Source organism: Leptidea sinapis, chromosome 40 (assembly GCF_905404315.1).
Source record: "Leptidea sinapis chromosome 40, ilLepSina1.1, whole genome shotgun sequence".
NCBI classification, from domain to species: domain Eukaryota; kingdom Metazoa; phylum Arthropoda; class Insecta; order Lepidoptera; family Pieridae; genus Leptidea; species Leptidea sinapis.
The window spans coordinates 1232556-1252275 of record NC_066304.1 but is presented as its reverse complement, the minus strand read 5'-3'; the positions used below and the strand labels follow the sequence as shown (position 1 = coordinate 1252275).

Sequence of the window (19720 nt, the reverse complement as noted above, 5' to 3'; positions counted from 1 at the left end):
CAAATTTTGATGAGCAGATTTTATGCTCCATATTTTAGTCATACCGGGCGGCCTTATTTGGAAATCGATTCTTAATGGAGTAAACTCCAATAAATCACAATTCGACTAACAGACGGGTCTATTAACTATTTTATCAACAATTTAAAACTATCATCCTAATATAGTCCGCTATTCAAGTAAAAAAATAAAATTTAAAGCTTCATAATATTGTTTACTTATTTACTTAATATCAATCACAATCAAAATCACAGATCAGTAACATAAATTATTAGGTTTTAAAAGATAAAGTAAATAATAATCACAGATCAGTTGCATTAATTATAGACAACTTAAAATCACCTAATTTGAATTAGTATATTTAGTTATTTTAAACATACACACAAGTATTATATTTTATGCATTTAACGGTTAAAACATGAGCCCTGTTTCCATTAATTGATTTCTGGTAATGAGTACTAACTTGTTGAGTTCATTAATAATATTCATCGTCAAAAATAAGATTTTTAAAATATTTTGTACGCTGTCCGTATTATGTATTGTAGCATGTTGTAAAACATATAAAATACTACCCGAGGCGAATAAAGAACAAAAAGTGGGGCTAAACAAGAATGAAATAATAAATTATTCATAATTCCTATTTTCGAGACGAAATAGGAATAAATCTGGGTCGAAAAAAGAATTTTTTGTGTGGGACAAGCTTTGCGGGGCGAAACAGGAACAAATAGAAATAACGAAGTAATGAATGATTTATCCAACACTATTTTTTAAATTACCTTTAAAAAAGGGTTTAAAAGTTACATTACTAGAAATTTACAAATATACCAATGTTAAAAATTATCCATAGAAATTCATTAAAATAAAACAATCTCAGTCTGGCAGTGAGCCAATCAATTTTAAAAATGAAATAATAATGATTGAATAACATTACATTTCATGTAACTATATTAGTTTATAAAAACCAATAACTTACCTTTCATTTTGAAGAATCCTCACGTCAATAATTATTAGGTTTCTCGAAGTTTCTCCCTATTTTCAAGCGTCATCAAACCTTTTTTTGGTAATTTAAAACTAGTGTATAAAACCCGCTCACTGTTCGGCGTTATTGGTACCAATTAGTTGCAGACCATTTTGAGGTCCTAGCTAAGTCAGCCCAAACAAAGAAGAAAACAAAATATAACAAAAGCAAAATAGAATTAACTAGATATAGGCTATGACCAGTATTAGACAAGTTATGTATACTAATAATTTTTACATAAAAACTAATCAACTTTTAAGTGGACAAATAAATGCAGATGAATAGAAACACGTTATTAAACGAATGGTTTACGCAAAAGATAAATTTTCAAGGTGACACAGTCAAGAAATAACATACTATTTTGGTATGAAACAAGACAGTCATCGCGACATTAAATTAGTTATACTGGTAATAATTTTTAATATCTAAATATAAATGTTCATTCTATATTGTGTAAATGTCAAGCGGTATTTAATATGCTAGCCAATCATTCGAGCCACTCAAGTTCTCGTCCTTGTTGGAGTATCTCACTCAAAATGTGTAAATTATTAATAATTATATTATATTATTCAATTATAACACTGACAAGTGCATCGAGAATATTGGCAGTATTTCCAACGCCTTGTATAAGTCACCAAGTGACTTTTCGACCTTTGATACATGAATTAGTGCGACGTGGTCATCAGGTTACTTTTATAACACCAGATCCAGCATTTGATAAAGGAAAAGCACCAAGCAATTTAACAGAAATAGATGTACACGACATATCGTATGATATATGGAGAAATAATATCGTTAAAACTACTGAATTTGGCAGAAAAGATTTGATTATAGAACAAATTGAGAATATTTTATATCAACTAGTGCGTCTTACTGCAGAGCAAGTGAAAAAAAAGGAAGTTCAGAATATTATAAATAACAAAGATACCAAATATGATTTGTTGTTATTGGAAGCTTGTGCAATTACGGCTTTGGTATACTCTCACGTATTCAAAATTCCAGTAATACAAGTAAGTTCTTTTGGAATGATGATTGGGAATGATGAGATTGTGGGATCACCAACACATCCATTATTGTACCCAACAATAATACATCAAAGACTATATAATTTATCAATTTGGGAAAAGCTGGATGAACTTTACAAACATATTAAAATGATGAGAATTAATGCCAATGCAGAGATTGTAGGGCATAAAACATTTCAAAACATTATAGGCAGTGATTTGCCCAGTTTTAACGTATTAAAGAACAATGTTGATATGCTTTTTTTAAATATTCATCCAATATGGATTGATAATCAACCCTTGCCTCCTAACGTGATTTCAATATGGGGAATATATAAAAAAACACCGAAGGAACTACCACAGGTTGGTAATCAATCTTTATATAACATAGTTATTTAATGTTAATCTGCACCAAATTGCAAATAACTTCGATGCCATATATGTGTTGGGCATGTATACGTATTTTTGTAGAATTAGTTTTTGTGCTGTGCACTCTGTTGTAGCTCTTTACCTCTTACACAAAGTTATCCTGCTATTTGTGCATGTGGGGAATGAATATGCTTTGCTTATAGTTTTAAAGTGAAGCTATTTTTTCTCATACTTTTTTTTATAAAATAAACCTTAATAGTGGTGCTCTACTATCCCGAGAATTTTTAAAAGTTTACTAAATTATAAGAATATAACATATATCTGCACCATATTTTAATGGTCCAAAAGTTTTTCTTATCTAATCGCGATTTCAAGTTCTTATGTTTTTATCTTAAGTGTTTTATTTTAATTTTATTTTATTTTAGCAGCAAACAGTCATGTACAAAAAAAATCTTATTCTAATTCTTGATAGATAAGGACCTTGAGTGCCCGAAAACTAAAGGGATTTAGTTAGGGGAATCAATTACAAAGTAAATAATTTTATACAAAAACATCAAGTCGAACTGTTGTCGCCTAAGGTGTAGGGGTAACATTTTATGTTGCTTAAGTGAATCAGCATAAGATACTACCTGAGCCGGTTCTGTACTCGAGGGGCCTTAAAACACTTTTTGAATTCTCTCAATTCGATTGATGCCACATGCATAATGAGGGTTCCAGACCACAGAACCGAAGTCTAGCAACGAACGAACTAAACTATAATTTAGATTTTTGTAAGTGATGCTCTTTTTAAATGGCTTACACGTATGTAATAGGAAACCCAATTGTTTAAATGATTTTTGTATTATGTAATCAAAGTGAGCTTTGAATGAAAGTTTGTGATCTAATACAATACCTAAATTACGAATTTGGCTCACTACAGACATATTATGACTGATGAGATGGTATTCAAATTTAATTGGGTTTCTTTTTCGTGTGAAACTGATTATAAAACACTTGTCTATGTTTAAATATAGTTGGTTCAGGGAGCAGTACCTAAGTATTGCTGTGATATCACGTTGAAGAGATATACAATCTGATTCGTTATTAATAATTATGTAAAATTTTGCGTCATCTGCATAAAGGGGAACGTTGCAGTTACTAATGTTCCTAGTAATGTTGTTAATGTATATGGTAAACAATAATGGTCCTAAGTTGGATCCTTGTGGTACTGATAAAAAGATCCCTAGGAGGTTCTGATAAAATGTTTGATATGTAACCCCTGGCTGACCCAACGGAATAGGTCGCCATGCACTCCGGCAGCCCAGAGGTTTTCCAAAAGCATATTATGGTTAATTTTATCGAACGCCTTAGAAAAGTCGGAATACATGACGTCTACTTGTAATTTATTATCCATTGCATCAAGTACAAAGTCGGTGAAAGTAATTAAATTAGTGTCTACAGATCTACCGCGGAAGAAACCATGTTGGTAGGGCGTTATATAATTTCGAAAAGCAAAGGCTTGTTGATCTGTTACAATTTTTTTCAAAAGTTTACCTAATACATATAATTTTGAAAAAGGTCTATATTGAGTGATATCATCTCTTATGTCATTTTTGGGTATTGGTGTTATAAGCGATTTTTTCCAAAGATAAGGGAAATAAGTTTTAATGTTATTAAAACTTTTGATAGCTGCTTCTTTTATTAACTTTTTAAAATCAATGTATAGTAAATCCAATTAAAATCGGTGTACCCGTTCCGAACTTAACTTTTCACGTTAACACGTCTTTAAATGGCTTCAATAGTACAAAGCTGTTCTGAAAGTGATGTTAAATCTGGGGAAACTGTTTTTTTCATAACAATAAGGGACGAGACGAGCAGGATCTTCAGCTAAAGATAGAAATAATACGTTTTTATTGTACGATATTACTTTGTAACCATTTATTTATAAAAAAAAAAGCATTTGGATAGTTAGGAATTTCTGAAAAATAACGGCTTCTTCAATACATTTTTGAAGTACTTACTAGTTTTGTTTTATTTTAAATTTATTATAAGAATAATTTCTTCTAGGAGCTCAAGTCATATCTTGATTCATCTAAACAAGGCGTAATATATATAAGTTTGGGCTCAAACGCTCTATCGTCAGACCTACCTCCAGAAATCATTCAAATGTTTATAAGAGTGTTTTCTCAATTACCATACAACGTATTATGGAAATGGGAGAAAGATGAATTGCCTGGCAGACCACAAAATGTGAAAATATCGAAATGGTTTCCACAATCTGATCTATTGAGTAAGTAAGTTATATTTGCTTTTTTGTTTTTTTAAGCTATTGTTAATGTAACCCAGCGAGTGTTTATGTGAAATATTTTAGACTGATGAGGCAGTCGCCCATGGACTTCCGGCAAACTAGGGATCAAGAGATGCGTTGCCGGTTAAGGTATGCCGTATGTTCTTCTCTTGGAGGTCCCTAATTCGTATCGGTTCGGGAAAACAACAGCCGAAAAATGATTTCACAAGTAGTTTATTGAAAAACGCACGGTTGTGGAATGCCAGACTTCAACGTGATGCGTGTGGTATTTTGCATTTCGACGTAATGTCCGTTGATGGAATTCGGAAGCTAGTATCGAGCAAATCGTACACGAGCAAATTCTCTTAGCACTCATATCAGAGAGAACCCACATCTCTACGCAACGAAAAAGAATCAAGCCGATCAGAGATGACTTGATCGTCGATGATTCGAGCTGCTCTTCGTTGTATGCGGTCAAATGAAAGAAGCTGGTACCGAGGAGCATCCACCCAGAGGTGAGAACAATAGTAGTAGTAGTAGTAGGGAATAGTAGTGATGTGCTGTATCGCCTCACTAAGTAGACTAAACTTTTTAGAGGCCAGTTTGGCCTTCTCTTCCAAGTAACCACGGAATTGAACTTCACTCGATATATCGACGCCGTGTATGCCGATAAAGGCTGTGACAGTTAGGGGAGTGATGTTGAATTGAGGGTAACGACAACAGGAGACTTTCTAGCAGTGAACGCATAAACTTGTGTCTTCTTAGGGTTTAATTGGACTAAATATTGTCGGCCCCTTTCCGAGACTGCGAAATTGTGTCGATTTCAGACACAAGTTTGTTCGAGTTCTCGTCGACGCTATCCCGAGAGATGTTGGCTCGTTTGGTGTAGGAAGCATACCTTGTGCTACCCAATGCATACTAATGAATACTGCTAATTTGTAGCATATCATTGATATGCACAAGAAACAGTATAGGGTCGTAAGTTGGAGCATGTATCGTTGATAGCAACCTTGATGTTCCGATCGGCCTAAAGGCCGTGATAGGGCTAGTGATCCAACTGCACAACCTCTCGGGAAGGCCATAGAATTGCAGTTTTGCTATAAGCGCTTTGTGCCACAACCGATTGAAGGCCTTTGCTATGTCGAAGCCCACTGACAACGCCTCTCCTTCATGAGATATGCAAGAAGATCACCAGCTGAGTGTCCCTGACGGAAACCGTACTGGCAGTCACTGAACCACACTAAATGTACTTAGTGAAATATGTAATTGAAATTTAAAACTTTAGGTACACTCTCCTGATTATTTAGTATTTCGTAACGTACGTAATTTTACCTCTGTAAGTTAAAATAAATAAATACGAATATTGAGTTTTAAAATTTAGGATAGTAAAAAATTAACAAAATACATCCTAATTGATTATAAATATGTAGGTAGTGGACACCTTAATATATAAATAACTTTGGTCTATTATGTTTTTTTTATTCAGGGATAGAAAATTATTATTAGGGGATACTTTGGGTAGTCCTCATTGATGATTGGTTTGATCGGCGGCTTAGGTAGCGTACCGTTTAGTCTTATCTTCACCCTCTTCAGCATCATTAGTATCGTGATTGTTATCGTTATTGATTTTGTTCTTTCATCTAGTAAGGGTTTCTTGAATAGCTTTACCTTGCTGCCCTATTGGAGCGCGAGACCGCTAATTTTCATCCATCTGCAAAGCGAACATAGGAGTCATCCGGATTAGTAGATAGTCGGGATTTATCTGCAGAACTGTCACTTCCTCAACGATCGGTTGATATTTATTCGCGCATCACGTATCAGTACTCGCTATAATTCTCTCAACCAAGTCGGTGTGGATATTTCATTTATCGTTTCTCTGGCGTTGTTCGTGCAATTTAGATTGGGTGATAGAACTCAATCTAAATCGCGACATAGATCGAATAGAATTTAACGGTTGAGGAAAGACTTGCCTTCAAGTTTCTTTATTGGTTTATTGATCGAGTGAAGTGCTAGCTGATTCTTTTTTTCATAGAATCCAGTTTTATCACAATTATAATAACAAGGTCGAACGTTGATCGAGGTTCCTTATGCGGTGTAAGTGTGCAAGTCAAAGTGATCTTGAAATGAAATGAAATGAAATTATTTATTTTGTCTTGGAATAGGGTATGCTCAGATCTTAAATATTACATGTTGCCACTATCCAGCTTAAATTAAAAGCATGCAAAAACTTAAAACTAAATTAAATATTCATATTATTGAAAGCATAGATTTTTTCACTCCAATATTTTTCCAGGTCATGTTAATTCTTCTGGCTAGTATGTCTATGTGAATTGTGTTCTTGATTTTCTTGATTTGTATACCAAGTTATAACACAGTTATATTCGTATTCAAGGGGTGCGTGTTGTTTTTTGACATGTGGTTTATTTAAATATTCATTAATACTATAAAAATTATTTTCAACCATTTGAAGAGTCTTGGTATAAACATTTTCTTTGACAGTATTTTCAAGTCCTCAGTCAAATTGTTATATAAGTTTATACACATGTTATGGCTATTTTTAAGAAAAAGTGTTGTTTTAGGACAATGTTTCAAAACAAGTCTATGCGGCTGTCTTGTTACTCTAGCATTGACCTCAACAGCTGAGGTGACGTCTTGTCGTTCACAGAACAGAAGAAGAACTTAATGGCTAGCAGTTCGAACATCAGTCCAGAGATTTTATTTTATTTAACAACTTGAGAAAACTTACAACTAGGTACATATTAAAAATTTATCTATTATAAAAGCTTACCTACATTTAATATAATATTATAAAACCTACTTTTATTTTATATAAGTTAAAAGTTTTATTTACCTGACGTATAAATTGAAGTGGTGTTGTCTTTAATAGGTCAAGGTCATATTCACTATTAACTACATTATAAAGTTTGCATGCTCTAAATCAAATCAAAGTCACTTTATAGGCTGTAGGCCACGGAAATGACACCCATAAATGTCAAAATAGTATATTTCAAAGAGTTCCGACAAATGTCTACGCAGCCGAAGGTGAGGGTTGACAGTCGGAACAAGTTGCAATGACGGTTTCGCACGTGTACTAAACAACTATTTTTATTACAGTTGCGAAATAAATGAAGCAATTTAATAGAATAATAATAACACAATTAACTCAACTAACTAAAATGGCGCCAACCGTAAAAGAATATAAGCAGAGATTTTTTTTGATTACTTCACCCATTTTGGGTAGGCAAAGGGAACTATGCCCATACAGCCAAGTCTTCAGTAGATTTTTTTTATTGATATGAAATGAAAATTAAATTTAATGAGATGAAATGAAATAAAACCTAACCTAACTCATTGATTCAAATCATTAAATCTGAAATTGAAACAAATTAGTAGCTTCTATTTAGAAATATATGCATAAATCATAAAAACTTCGAGGTTGGTTTTTTATTTTTAATAGACATTATTTTGGCAGTTGTTAAAGAGAACGCACGAGTTCGGAGAAGGTAAAGAAAAAGCACGAGTATGTAATAGCCCACATCCCGAACGCTATTAACGTCCCTGCAATACGCCACTTTTTGAGCAACTGTATTAAAAAAATTATTTTGTGACAATCACACAAATCACGAATCATTTCAGTTACGATATATGTAAATTGATGCAGCAATAATACTGAAACTACAAATACTCAAAAAAATGTAAATTAATACGTAGAAACAAGAAACTGATAAGAATATGATTCTAATAAGAAAACTGTTCTGTCTATAATTACATTTTGCTGATTGTATTTCAAGTATGTTGCCTCGCCTTTGGGAGCTGATCGTGGTTCGTAAGCCAATCTGCTCACTAGAGCAGAGTTAGCTAACGGTAGTTAACGGTAGTTAACGGTAGTTAACGGTAGAGTTAACTGTGCAGAACTACTAAGTTCTGCACAGTTAACTCTACCGTTTGCTACATTTAGGATATAAGTAAGGTCTGCAACACGACGTCTTTCTTGGAGAGGCAAGAAGTTTTTTACAGTGTGACATGTAATTATGGTAATAGCTTTTTGTACGGAATTGTAAGTAACCTATGAATCATTTCTGTATTGCTTCAATACGGTTAATGTACACATTATAAACTGGGTTCCATACTTGAGATGCGTATTCTAGATGGCTACGAACGTAAGCACAGTATAATATTTTCATCAGTTTAAATGACGTTAGTTAAGAACACATCCTTATGTCTTATTGGCCTTAATAATTATAATGTTTATGTGTAGATCAAATAGAAGCTTTGAATCAAAGATAACTCCGAGATCTTTAACGGATGATAATCTTGTTATTGATGTTCCAGATATTGAGTAATTTTCATTTATGACATTCTGTTTTCTAGTATATGTGCATATAAAGCATTTTGAAATATTGAGATCTAATTTGTGTTCTGCGCAATAACTAACAAATTTATCTAGATCAGTTTGTAAAAGTTCAGCATCTCTAACACAATTAACCGGGCAAAGTATTTTCATATCGTCGGCGTATAATATTATTCTGGAATGTTTAAAATTAGAGGATATGTCATTTACGAAAATATTAAATAAGAGGGGACCCAGAATTATGTAATGCCTTACTTTATTTATGACACCCAGTTTATTCCAACCTAATTGGCTTTGCATTCCAAATAACCACTGTATTGACAATAATTTAAGATTTCGAGACTCAGTAGACAAGGCGAGACATTAAAGAGTGGACGTGCAAACTTGAGTTTCTGGAGGTTAAAATAAACAAAGTTCATCCCGCGACCATAACAAAAGAGAGGAGGACTTGGTAGAAGACGCAAGTTTATTTCGTCACTGCTGGACCATTTCACGAGAGGCATGGCACGTGCATCTTCAGAAAACTCATGCATGAGGCATCAACTTATCATTGATATTCATAAGAAACAGTTCAAAAGACACCACGCAGGCTTGCTCGCGTCCTTAAGAATTACCATCTTCTTTCGAGGAATCACCCCACACGTGTCCCCTGGATGGTGCCAAAGACCAACAATGCCGAGTCTTGGGCGGCGGTTAACTAACCCGTTCGCTAAGCGAACCTAACCAGTTCGTTCTGTTGGCGGTAGGAAATGACCCCAACAAACCGGTCCATGTAGTATGTTTTGCAATGCTGGTGGTCTTAGCTTAATTATTTGAACCGAGAGGTAGAAAACCGCAATAAAAAGTCACCCCAATTCCAAGATGAGGACTGCGTTGAAGGGATGAATGGCTGGAGGTTTCCAGTTGTTAGCACCAACCTCGATGTGTCAGGCTGACGTCGTTGTATTGTGCCTTCTTATGGGAATGGGTCACCTTGTAAGCGACTTCTTACATCGACCCTATCCATCAAATATGCGCATTTCAAATTCCAAAAAATCATTAACACAGCAAGCACTACATCCTGGACTATTCCTTTGACAACGAGCGGAGTCACTAGGAGAACTAACACCATATCCATCAATCACTTTGACCATGACAGAACTACCTCCTGTTGGTAACGAAGGATCAGCATTATTTGAAAAGTCTGCAACTGAAAAACAGCAACCACCTTCATGGCAACACATACTAGTGTCAAAGAAACGCAAGATGCGTGAAAACTCAACATCGCCTACGGCCATATCAACAAAAAACAAATTTTCTGGACTCTCTGTCGATTTGACCCAGGACGTGGATAATCAACACAAACCGATTAACAAGCCTCCATCGATCATTCTTTAAGGTATTGCTGACGTAAATGCATTGACTGCCCTGTTTGAATCAGTTGTCTCTCCTACTGTCTTCAAATACAAAATTGTTAGTAAAAACCTGTTGCCCATAATGGTGGAACCACAGCGGAAAACTATAAGTTAGTTGTAGAGCTCATCCGGCGCAAAGGCTTAATTGGCCATACTTTTACCCCGAAAAATACAAAAAGTTGCCGAAGAAATTATTAGACCAATAGAAAAACACAGATAATACTGTCAGAGGGGAAATAATTAATGCCCGCCCATGGCGAAAAGAAAAGTTACCTACGTCTACCTTTTTTTGTGAATTTAGAGCCAAACATTAACAATAAACAAGTTAAAGAAATTAAAAACATCTATTACCAACGTATCAAAATTGAATATCCACGTAAAAATAACAGTATTGAATAATGCCAGCGTTGCCAACAGTTAATATGCATGCATCCATATAGATGCGTGAAATGTGCAGAAGGTCACAAAACCTCAGACTGCCAAAAAAAAGATGGAAATTCACCCGCCGCAAGTGTGCACTCTGTTCTTGTGACCATTCAGCAAATTACAAGGGCTGGCAAGTATACAGAGAAATAGCTAAAAGAAGACAAAATAGTATGATGCCACAAATGGAAAACCACAATCATTTTACAAAGCAGCATGCCAACACAGTTCCAGAAAACCTGGATCCGATTCAGGGTACCCAGCTAAGAGATCAAGTAACATACTCACAAGTTACTGCAACGGGTCGATCCAAGACTTTTCTGCAAAACCTTACAGCAGAAAACGAAAAATCCTAAAACCTCAACAAAAACACATTAGAACAGTTGCTAGTTATAAAGCTTAGCTAAAAGTTATAAAAATAGACATATTACTTCAACAAATCAGCACTCTCATGAATCCTTACGCATAGCAACCTGAAACATAAATGGCTTAACTACAAACATACAAGACCTAGAAACTCTTATTATTGCCAACAAACTAGATATCGTGTAAATATCTGAGTCACATGTCACGGCTAAAAGTTCTCCTCGTATCAAGGGATTTAATTTATATATCACTCCTCACCCAGATGATAAAGCGCATGCAGGAACTGCCTTGACAAATAAATAAAGTGCATTATGTCTTGCAACCATATTGCACGGAACATATACAGGTCAGCACGGTTAAAATTGAAGAGACACACTACTCTATTTCTGTTTCCTCAGTCTAGTGCCCACCGCGACATAAAAAATTCACTGCATACTTTAAAACATTAGGCACCAAGTTTATAGTAGGCGGGGATTGGAACGCCATATATACCTTTTGGTGCTCCCGCATCACAAGCAAAAGATGTCTAGACATGATTCATCTCCAACCAATTTCTACTGGGCAGCCCACATACTGGCCGAACGATCCTAAGAAACTGCCTGATCTTTAGGACTTCTTCGTGAAAAAAGACATATCATACTTGTACACAGCTGTTGAATCATGTCTTCTTACACCGGTTTTACTGACAGTGAGTTCTAGTATTCTGTCTATAGAAAAACTTGAGTGCCTAACAAACGGTAAGACAAATTGGGATGGTTTTACATATTGACGAAAAATTAAGTCTTAAAATGAGTCTCAAAAACCCCAACGAAGTAGACGAAGCATGCAGATATGTAACTAATCTTATACAGGTGGCCTGTACAGACACGGATCCATTGCCTACTACGTGTACTGCTGAATCGCATCCGCAACACATTCGACACATGATTCGAGAAAAACGTCGCCTTAGAAGAATCTGACAACTATCTCGCCACCCTACTGATAAATCCAAGTTAGATAGATCTACCAAAGAACTAAAGTGTGCAGTTTAGAGGCAAATAACAACATTATAGAGGCGAATCTGCAATCAATGTCAAGAACAGGTCGTGAGGAACACACTTTGTGGCTAGCAGCAAAATATGGTTAAAGACCCCCGGTAAAGGTTATGGGTATAGTCAACCCCCTATCAGAAACAACAGATCAGTTTGGGCCAGAACTAATGAAGAAAAGGCGAAAGTTTTTAGTGACTACCTGTCATCAGTATTTAAGCCTAACGACCAACTAACCGACGAGTCTGACCTAGAAGCTATCTTGCAGCAAGACTTTCAACTATGTCTGCCCCTAAAAAGTATTTCTCCTAAAGAAATAGCTAAAGAAATCAGACTCCTGGACCCAAAAAAATTACCAGGCATTGAATTGATTACACCTAAACTCCTAAAAAATCTGCCAAAGAAATGTGTTACATTTTTAGCATGGTTATTCAATAGTATCCTAAGAACATCTCATTTCCACAAACCTTTGGAAGATCTCTCAGGTAGTCATTTAGTATTATTATATTATATTATTAGTATCATATAATAAGGAGGAGGAGGCACGGCATTGGCCGCTCCACTCTAAAGTCATACTTCCTTCAATAATCCCGCTTATGATCTTGGTGACCGATTGCAGAAACAATTATCAAAAAAAATGATTGAAGGCCTTTGCTATTTCCAGACTAACTGCGAGCCCTTCTCCCTTGCTTTCGGTAGTTGCCAGCTTGCTATGTATTAAGCACACCACAAGATCGACAGCCGACCGCTCATGGCGAAACTGTACTGTCGGCTGATGATCAACTTGTGTCCCTCCAGGTATACCAAGAGCTGTCAGCTAAAAGTTAATTGAAATAGGCCTGTAGTTAGCCGGAGTTGAGTTTGCTTCCATTATTCCGGGACTAAGTTGTTGAGAACTAGTACCAGAATTAACGCGGTAGTACCGGTGTCAACTTCAGGTCACACGTACTAAGTACTATGGGAAGAATGGATCCCACCCAATCGAATTCTTAAGGTCCAAGGAAATCAGAGCTCGCTAAACTTTTTTCACAGAATTGTCCTCGTAGTCTTTCAATCGTCGTTAAGATTCAAGTTTGAGGGAAAAGGAGTGCACAGAAGATCTTTCTTTTTTGCACTATCGGCCACGATGTATTTACCCGAGCACAGCGGCAGCAAGGCTTGTCCTGGTAACCACCGAGATGTGTAATCAACAGATGATCCAATAAAGACGACATGATGCTATTCACGTCTAGGAGCCGCGTAGGCAGTTAAACCAAATGGGATAGACCATACACCACTGCAAAATTATGGACAGATGACCATGCGTAGTCTGTGGTGTGCGGTACAAGCCATTCGGCAGTATGGCTGCTAAAGTCACCCAATCTCAATCAAACTACGAATTCAACGGAGGGCATCTGTGCAAGCACGTTGTCAATTATCGTTTGAACGAAGCCTATTAGAAGATCAGTTTCTGCGTAATTTCTATGTATCTGGGATGTTGTCTTCATAGAAAGGCAGCGTGACCCTTCCACATCGAAAAGCTTTAGTCGCTTCCTACGACACCCTTGGGTTTGGCAAAGCACAGGTCCTGGTGTGTGACCAAACGATAAAAAAACTTTATGAAAGTGAGGTGAATTATACGAAGTACAATATTTTAGTGTTAAACAATAATAATTTAATAACAATTACAACATAATGTTATTATGTATTATTATAATTCAGTGTATACTCTGATCAATTTCGTCGACTCGAGCTGTTTTTACCCGGTCGAGCGCGAGCATGTTAGCTCATTAACATTCAACACCAATAAAACAGAGTGCTCTATTCATCAATTTCAGTAAGTGACAAAAGATTTTGATCATCTGAAAATGATTCCCATTTACTTTACAGATCACCCAAAGATAAAACTTTTTATTACACAAGGAGGTCTACAATCAACAGAAGAAGCAATTAATGCTGGAGTACCACTTATTGGTATACCAATGCTTGGTGATCAATGGTATAATGTGGAGAAATATGCCCGTCACGGAATTGGCATTAAACTTGATATGGACAGATTGAACGAAGAACAATTTAAAGCAGCTATTGATAAAGTCTTGATAGATAAAAGGTTTAGTATGACATGACATGGTAATCTCTGCCATGCAAGAGATGTATTAGAAGGGTCTAAAAACTGAACTAATTATACCAAGTGTCGCATATAATATATATAACTAAGTTAAAAACGTGGCATCGATCATTGTGATGTTCCCCTGCGGCTTACATCGCCTCCTCACGCCACTCACGTTTTTTACCCTTCTTATACAACCGTTGCATAACATACTTTTATTAGCAAATCTTCGAAAATGCTTGATTTAAATATGGTTATAACTAAGCTATTCTGGCAAGTTACATTTAGTAACTGTTTCATTATTTTTATGAAAGTCTCTATACTTGTATACGCTCATTAGGAGTGATAATACTAAGTCACGCGCGAACATGAAGTAAGAATATTTTGTTTCAGCAATTTGTTTTATCAATTGAAATGTAATTATTTAGCAAAATTATTGAAAACGAAAACTTAGTAAGACAATTTTGATAGTTTAAAGGGGCACTTACCCGAAATACGACACTCCATCCTTTTTAAGGTTGGATATGCTGTTATTTGAACAGTTTTTCACTACACACTTTGACATTGCGTGGCGCTGTACTCAAAGCGCGGTCAAAACACAACTGAACGATAACATAGGCAGAATTTTGCTTCAGACTATTTCGAGCGTAATTGTGAGTCTAGTTGTTGTATTTATATTGTACGTCAATGTTTATCTGTTATTTTTTTTTCCTCGCCAAATTAACGTGCTGAATTAGGCATGTCGTGTCGTCGAGCAACAATTTCTCGTTTCTTTATATATTATAATATCTAATATTTCTTTTACAGTTACAAAGAGAATATTATAAGGCTCCGGACACTGTTTCATGATCAACCTGAAAATGCCTTGGATCGCGCCATCTGGTGGACAGAATACGTGTTACGTCACAATGGAGCAAAGCATCTTCGATCACCGGCAGCCAATATGTCCTGGATGCAGTATTATGAAATACAATTGATTCTAATAGTTCTTATACTTGTTCTCCTCTGCAGTGTGGTGTTAGTCATATCTGTTCATGTGTTATGGAAATACGTGCTTCGAAATTCGATGGAAAATATTAAAATTAAAACTGGGTAGTTTTTGAGAACTTTAAATATTTTCTCAATCGGTATATCAGTGTGGTCGTGGCAGCTAAGATAAGAACTTTAAATACTATTTAAAAATACTTTAAGGAAGGTACTTTGAAGAAGAAACATTTGATTATCTCTTACTAGATAGCAAGTATTATAAGAAAAATATTTTAATAGAAAATGATATGGTGAAAAGCGTTAGTATTGTGTAAGGATACAGTCTAGCCTTTCCGTTCCGGGAAACTCTGATCGAACTCTATGCCTCAGATCGGCGTGATTTTACCTTACCGAACTCCATAGACCAAGTATAGTAACTAGACTAATTGATAGCTTCCGTCTCACTCACACGAGAAAAAGAAAAACTTATGCGAGTATTATGTAAAGAAATGAGATAGAGTGATCGGTTTTTTTGTTTCGTCATGCGTGCCGGTTTTTTCAAGGTCAGCACACCCGGTGTGCTAAACAAACTTGATAGCCCTGCACAGAAAACATGTGATATTGTGTGTGATATCCACTATTTATTCAACTTCAGTGACAATTTTAAGTAGAAACGAAGAAATATGGTGCGATATAGTGTTTTGCGATGTAAAAGAGATAGTGAAAGAACACTTGTGTTATATTATGTACCTATTGTACCTATACATATAGGATATTAACTGTCTCATGTTGGCCACGCCAAACCGATGTCTAGTTACCATTCCTGGTCTATGCCGCACTCTCAGTTTTGGCGAATCTAAAACATTTAGTGGCCTTGGGCACTGCCGTTTTCGGAAGGTTAGACAACAAGATAAGGAACGTGTTAATTCATGATAAAGCAATTAAAAATATGAGCGATCTGGGGATGACTCATTCAATTCGGAATGACGTCTACATAAAAATATTAAATATTGTATTCGCACATAAAAGACTGCAATTGTTATTAACAAATTAAGATGTAAAATTGCATTTAGATATTTAAATATAATATAAATAATAACCGGAGCTTTTCCTCTTTCATTATTTATGCTAGCCATTTTTCTTATATTTATATACTCAATTACAATTTACTAAATATATTAAGGGGAATCATAAGAAGAATTTTTTTCATATATATTTTTCATATATTTTTTTCATATATATTTTTCATATATATTTCATATATATATTGAAAAGAGCGCAAAAAAAAGAATTCTAAAGGAATCGATTTTGAGAAAATAAATGCCTTTTATGCCTTTTCATACAAACGTTCTCGACTCTTTTTGCATTGGTTTTTCTAATGCATAAAATATTGTGGTGTTTGCTACCAAAACTTTTTCGAAACGGCTCAACCGATTTTTATGAAATTTTGTGTGCATACCGGGTAGGTCTGAGAATCGGTAAACATCTATTTTTCATACCCCTAAATGATAAGGGTCGCCCACCATTAAATATTTTTTTGACAATATTTTTTTATTTATATTTTATTATCATTCAGCATTAAAAATAAATACAAATTCAATTTTTCACCCGTCTACGATCAACACCCATTTTCTATAGCGATTTTAATATTATTCTATTCAATCCACAGATACGCAATAGGGTTGCAAGATGGCAATCGAATACAATAATTGTAGTTCGATAAATTTTATGTACGATATATTTGGTTGGTCTGAGAATCGGTCGTCATCTATTTTTTATACCCCAAAAATTCTAATTATTGTTTTTTTTTATTACTTTAATGGGCGATACAACGTTTGCTGGGTCAGCTAGTAACTCTATATATATATTGTTGACATTAACAGGGTGAAGAAGTCTATAAAAGGCGATGTCTCCCTAGCGTCAACACATCACCTCTCTCTCCCCAAGAGAAGGTTGCCCAAAGCCTCACGTGGTGTTTAGTGGGTAGGCACTAAGGTTTTACGTAAGTCCCACTTAACCAACGCAGACTTAGGCTGCGTTGGTAAGCATGAGCATTCACCACCTCACTCCCGTCGTTATCCCGGAGGGTAGCCCTTTCACTTTGTCTGGGTGCAAAAAAAAAGCGTCGACACACTTCCGCAGCAACCATTGACAAGTTAGGGCGTTACTCTATTCGAATCTTGGTCAATGTGTAATTCGTAATTTATTCTTAGAAGCCAAACAAGCTAACATCTAAATAATTAACTGTACAATTTGTCGAGTTAATTATTTAGATGTTAGCTTGTTTCTGATTTTTTTGTAGGTGGTATTAGAATTTGTTTTAAAAAGCGCCTTTTGATATTATTTTTTAGAATAATTTATTATTTAGTGTCTAGATAATTAATTTCCCTATAAAATAACGAAAAGTTTATAACAAAATAATTATTATCTAGTACGGTATCGCTCGACTTTAAAATTTAAGAATTTAATCTAAGAAATTAAAATTTAGAAATTCTTTTCACCATGATACAATATTATTAATTGAAAAATACAGCTCTAGAGTTTAGTACATATTATCCAGTTTTGAAAGAAAAACATTTTTTTTTTCATACAAGCACTTCAACTTGAACTAGCTTGTTGTTCGAAGATTTAAAAAATATAAAAACTTTTCGCTTAATGCCCAGTAGAATTCTTTTAAATTATGGAAATACTGAATTAACTTTTTACTTTCACTTTTGATAAAGCTTTCTTAGCGTATCTATGTGTGGATGCAGCTCTAAAGAAAATTGCGAAAATCTTAAAAATAAGCATGTTTTTATGTTAAAAAAAGTATCGATCAAATATCTTCCAAACGTGTTTTAAGAGTTATCATCGAAATGAAAAAAGTATAAGATTTTAAATAGAAACATATATTTATAATTGACTTCGATAGAATATTTCGTTTATTTGTAACAAATCGTATAATTTGGCAAGACTAGCCCTTATCACTGCTTTAAAGGAAAGCTCCAATTCAATATAACCTCTTGTTTATATATATATATCTATACTTCATCAATCTAAATCTTATTTAACAAAATTAATGACTTCCCCAGTGTTGTTATCTGTTCGGGAAGTACTGATTGATTACTGTTGCGATTTTGTTGAAAGAATATCATCAATCTTAGTTACAGATGCTTCGTTGTTCTTAAATACTACGTTTATAAGCTAAACGGTCAACCTCTTGGGAGAACTGTGAACTTTCAATAACCGTAACATTTAGCATAAGATTTTATACGTGTAACTTGTACTTGTACAAAAACTTTGCCGGCAAACATATGGAACAGCCTGTCCAGTGGTATTTATACAGGTCAGTGGTCAGTATATATATAAGACAATAGGGGACTCTTCTAGCAATATAAATACACAATGTAATAGTAAAACAAACAAATACAAGTAATAATGAACATAATAATTGTAAAGTTATAAACCTGATGCACCAAAATATGCAAGGATTGTTAGGTAAAGAACTGGAACTGGAGTTACTAATGAACCATGAAAATATTGATATCTTATGCCTTACTGAAATAATATTCAAAATTATTTAAGAAAGTATGTACTATTGCTAAGTCAATGCATATTAGAGAAATAATTAAATATGCTTCAATTAAAATAAAAATGACTTGGAAAGTTATTAAATTATTATTATTATTATTATTATTATCTATTATTATTAAATCTGGAAGAGCAAAAGACTGCAAGTCTGAATATAATCTAATAATAAACAATACAAAAATCCACTCTGAGCAGGAAGTAGCTTCTGCTTTTGAGATTTTTTTTTCTGACATTCCAGTTTCCATCTCAAGCACCCTTGTCTCCTCCACCAGTGTTGCCGAGTCACATCCTATGGAAAATGTTAAGGAATGTAAACAAAATTTCAAATTCAGTGTTGTTAGCCCAGCAGAATTAATTAAAACTTTCAGATCCTTAGAAATGAAAAAAACTGCTGATACATATATCAGGGGCATATCTGTAAAAATAATAAGTTCTGTTATTGACGTCATAGCACCATATCTAGCACTAGTTTTTAATAGCTAGAACATGGCGTGTTTCCTGACCTTCTGAAGTATAGTAAAATTACACAGATATTTAAATCGGGACTCACTTCTGACCCGAATAACTATCACCCTGTTTCGGTGTTGCCGACCCTTAGTAAAATTTTTGAAAAAAATATTTTAAGCCAAATGCTTACTCACTTTAACACTTATAAGTTACTTCATATTAAACAATTTGGCTTTACTATGGGACACTCGACTACGGATGCAGGTGTTGAACTCATCAGGAATATTTTTGAGGCCTGGGAGGAATCACAGAATGCACTTGGTATCTTCCGTGATTTATCTAAGGCTTTTGATTGTGTTCAACATTCAACGCTGGTCAGGAAGCTATGCCACTATGGTATAAGAGGATCTGCACTCGATCTTCTTATCTCAA

At 34.8% G+C, this 19720-nt stretch overlaps 1 protein-coding gene across 4 annotated transcripts; it reads left to right on the top strand.

The window, feature by feature from the left end:
• The first annotated feature begins 1505 nt into the window (after positions 1-1505).
• LOC126976366 (UDP-glucosyltransferase 2-like) lies at positions 1506-16375 on the top strand. 4 transcript variants are annotated; one of them, XM_050824665.1, is made up of 4 exons: positions 1506-2382; positions 4435-4657; positions 7234-7406; positions 14086-14214. In XM_050824665.1, the coding sequence occupies exons 1-3, from the start codon at positions 1552-1554 to the stop codon at positions 7335-7337; spliced, it is 1158 nt and encodes a 385-aa protein (XP_050680622.1). In that variant the 5' UTR covers positions 1506-1551; the 3' UTR covers positions 7338-7406; positions 14086-14214. The 4 variants fall into 4 exon arrangements, with proteins under 4 accessions (XP_050680622.1, XP_050680625.1, XP_050680626.1 ...); XM_050824668.1 differs by having other exon boundaries at positions 4435-4661; XM_050824664.1 differs by lacking the exon at positions 7234-7406 and adding an exon at positions 15113-16375 and having other exon boundaries at positions 1507-2382; positions 14086-14305.
• Positions 16376-19720: the final 3345 nt, after the last annotated feature.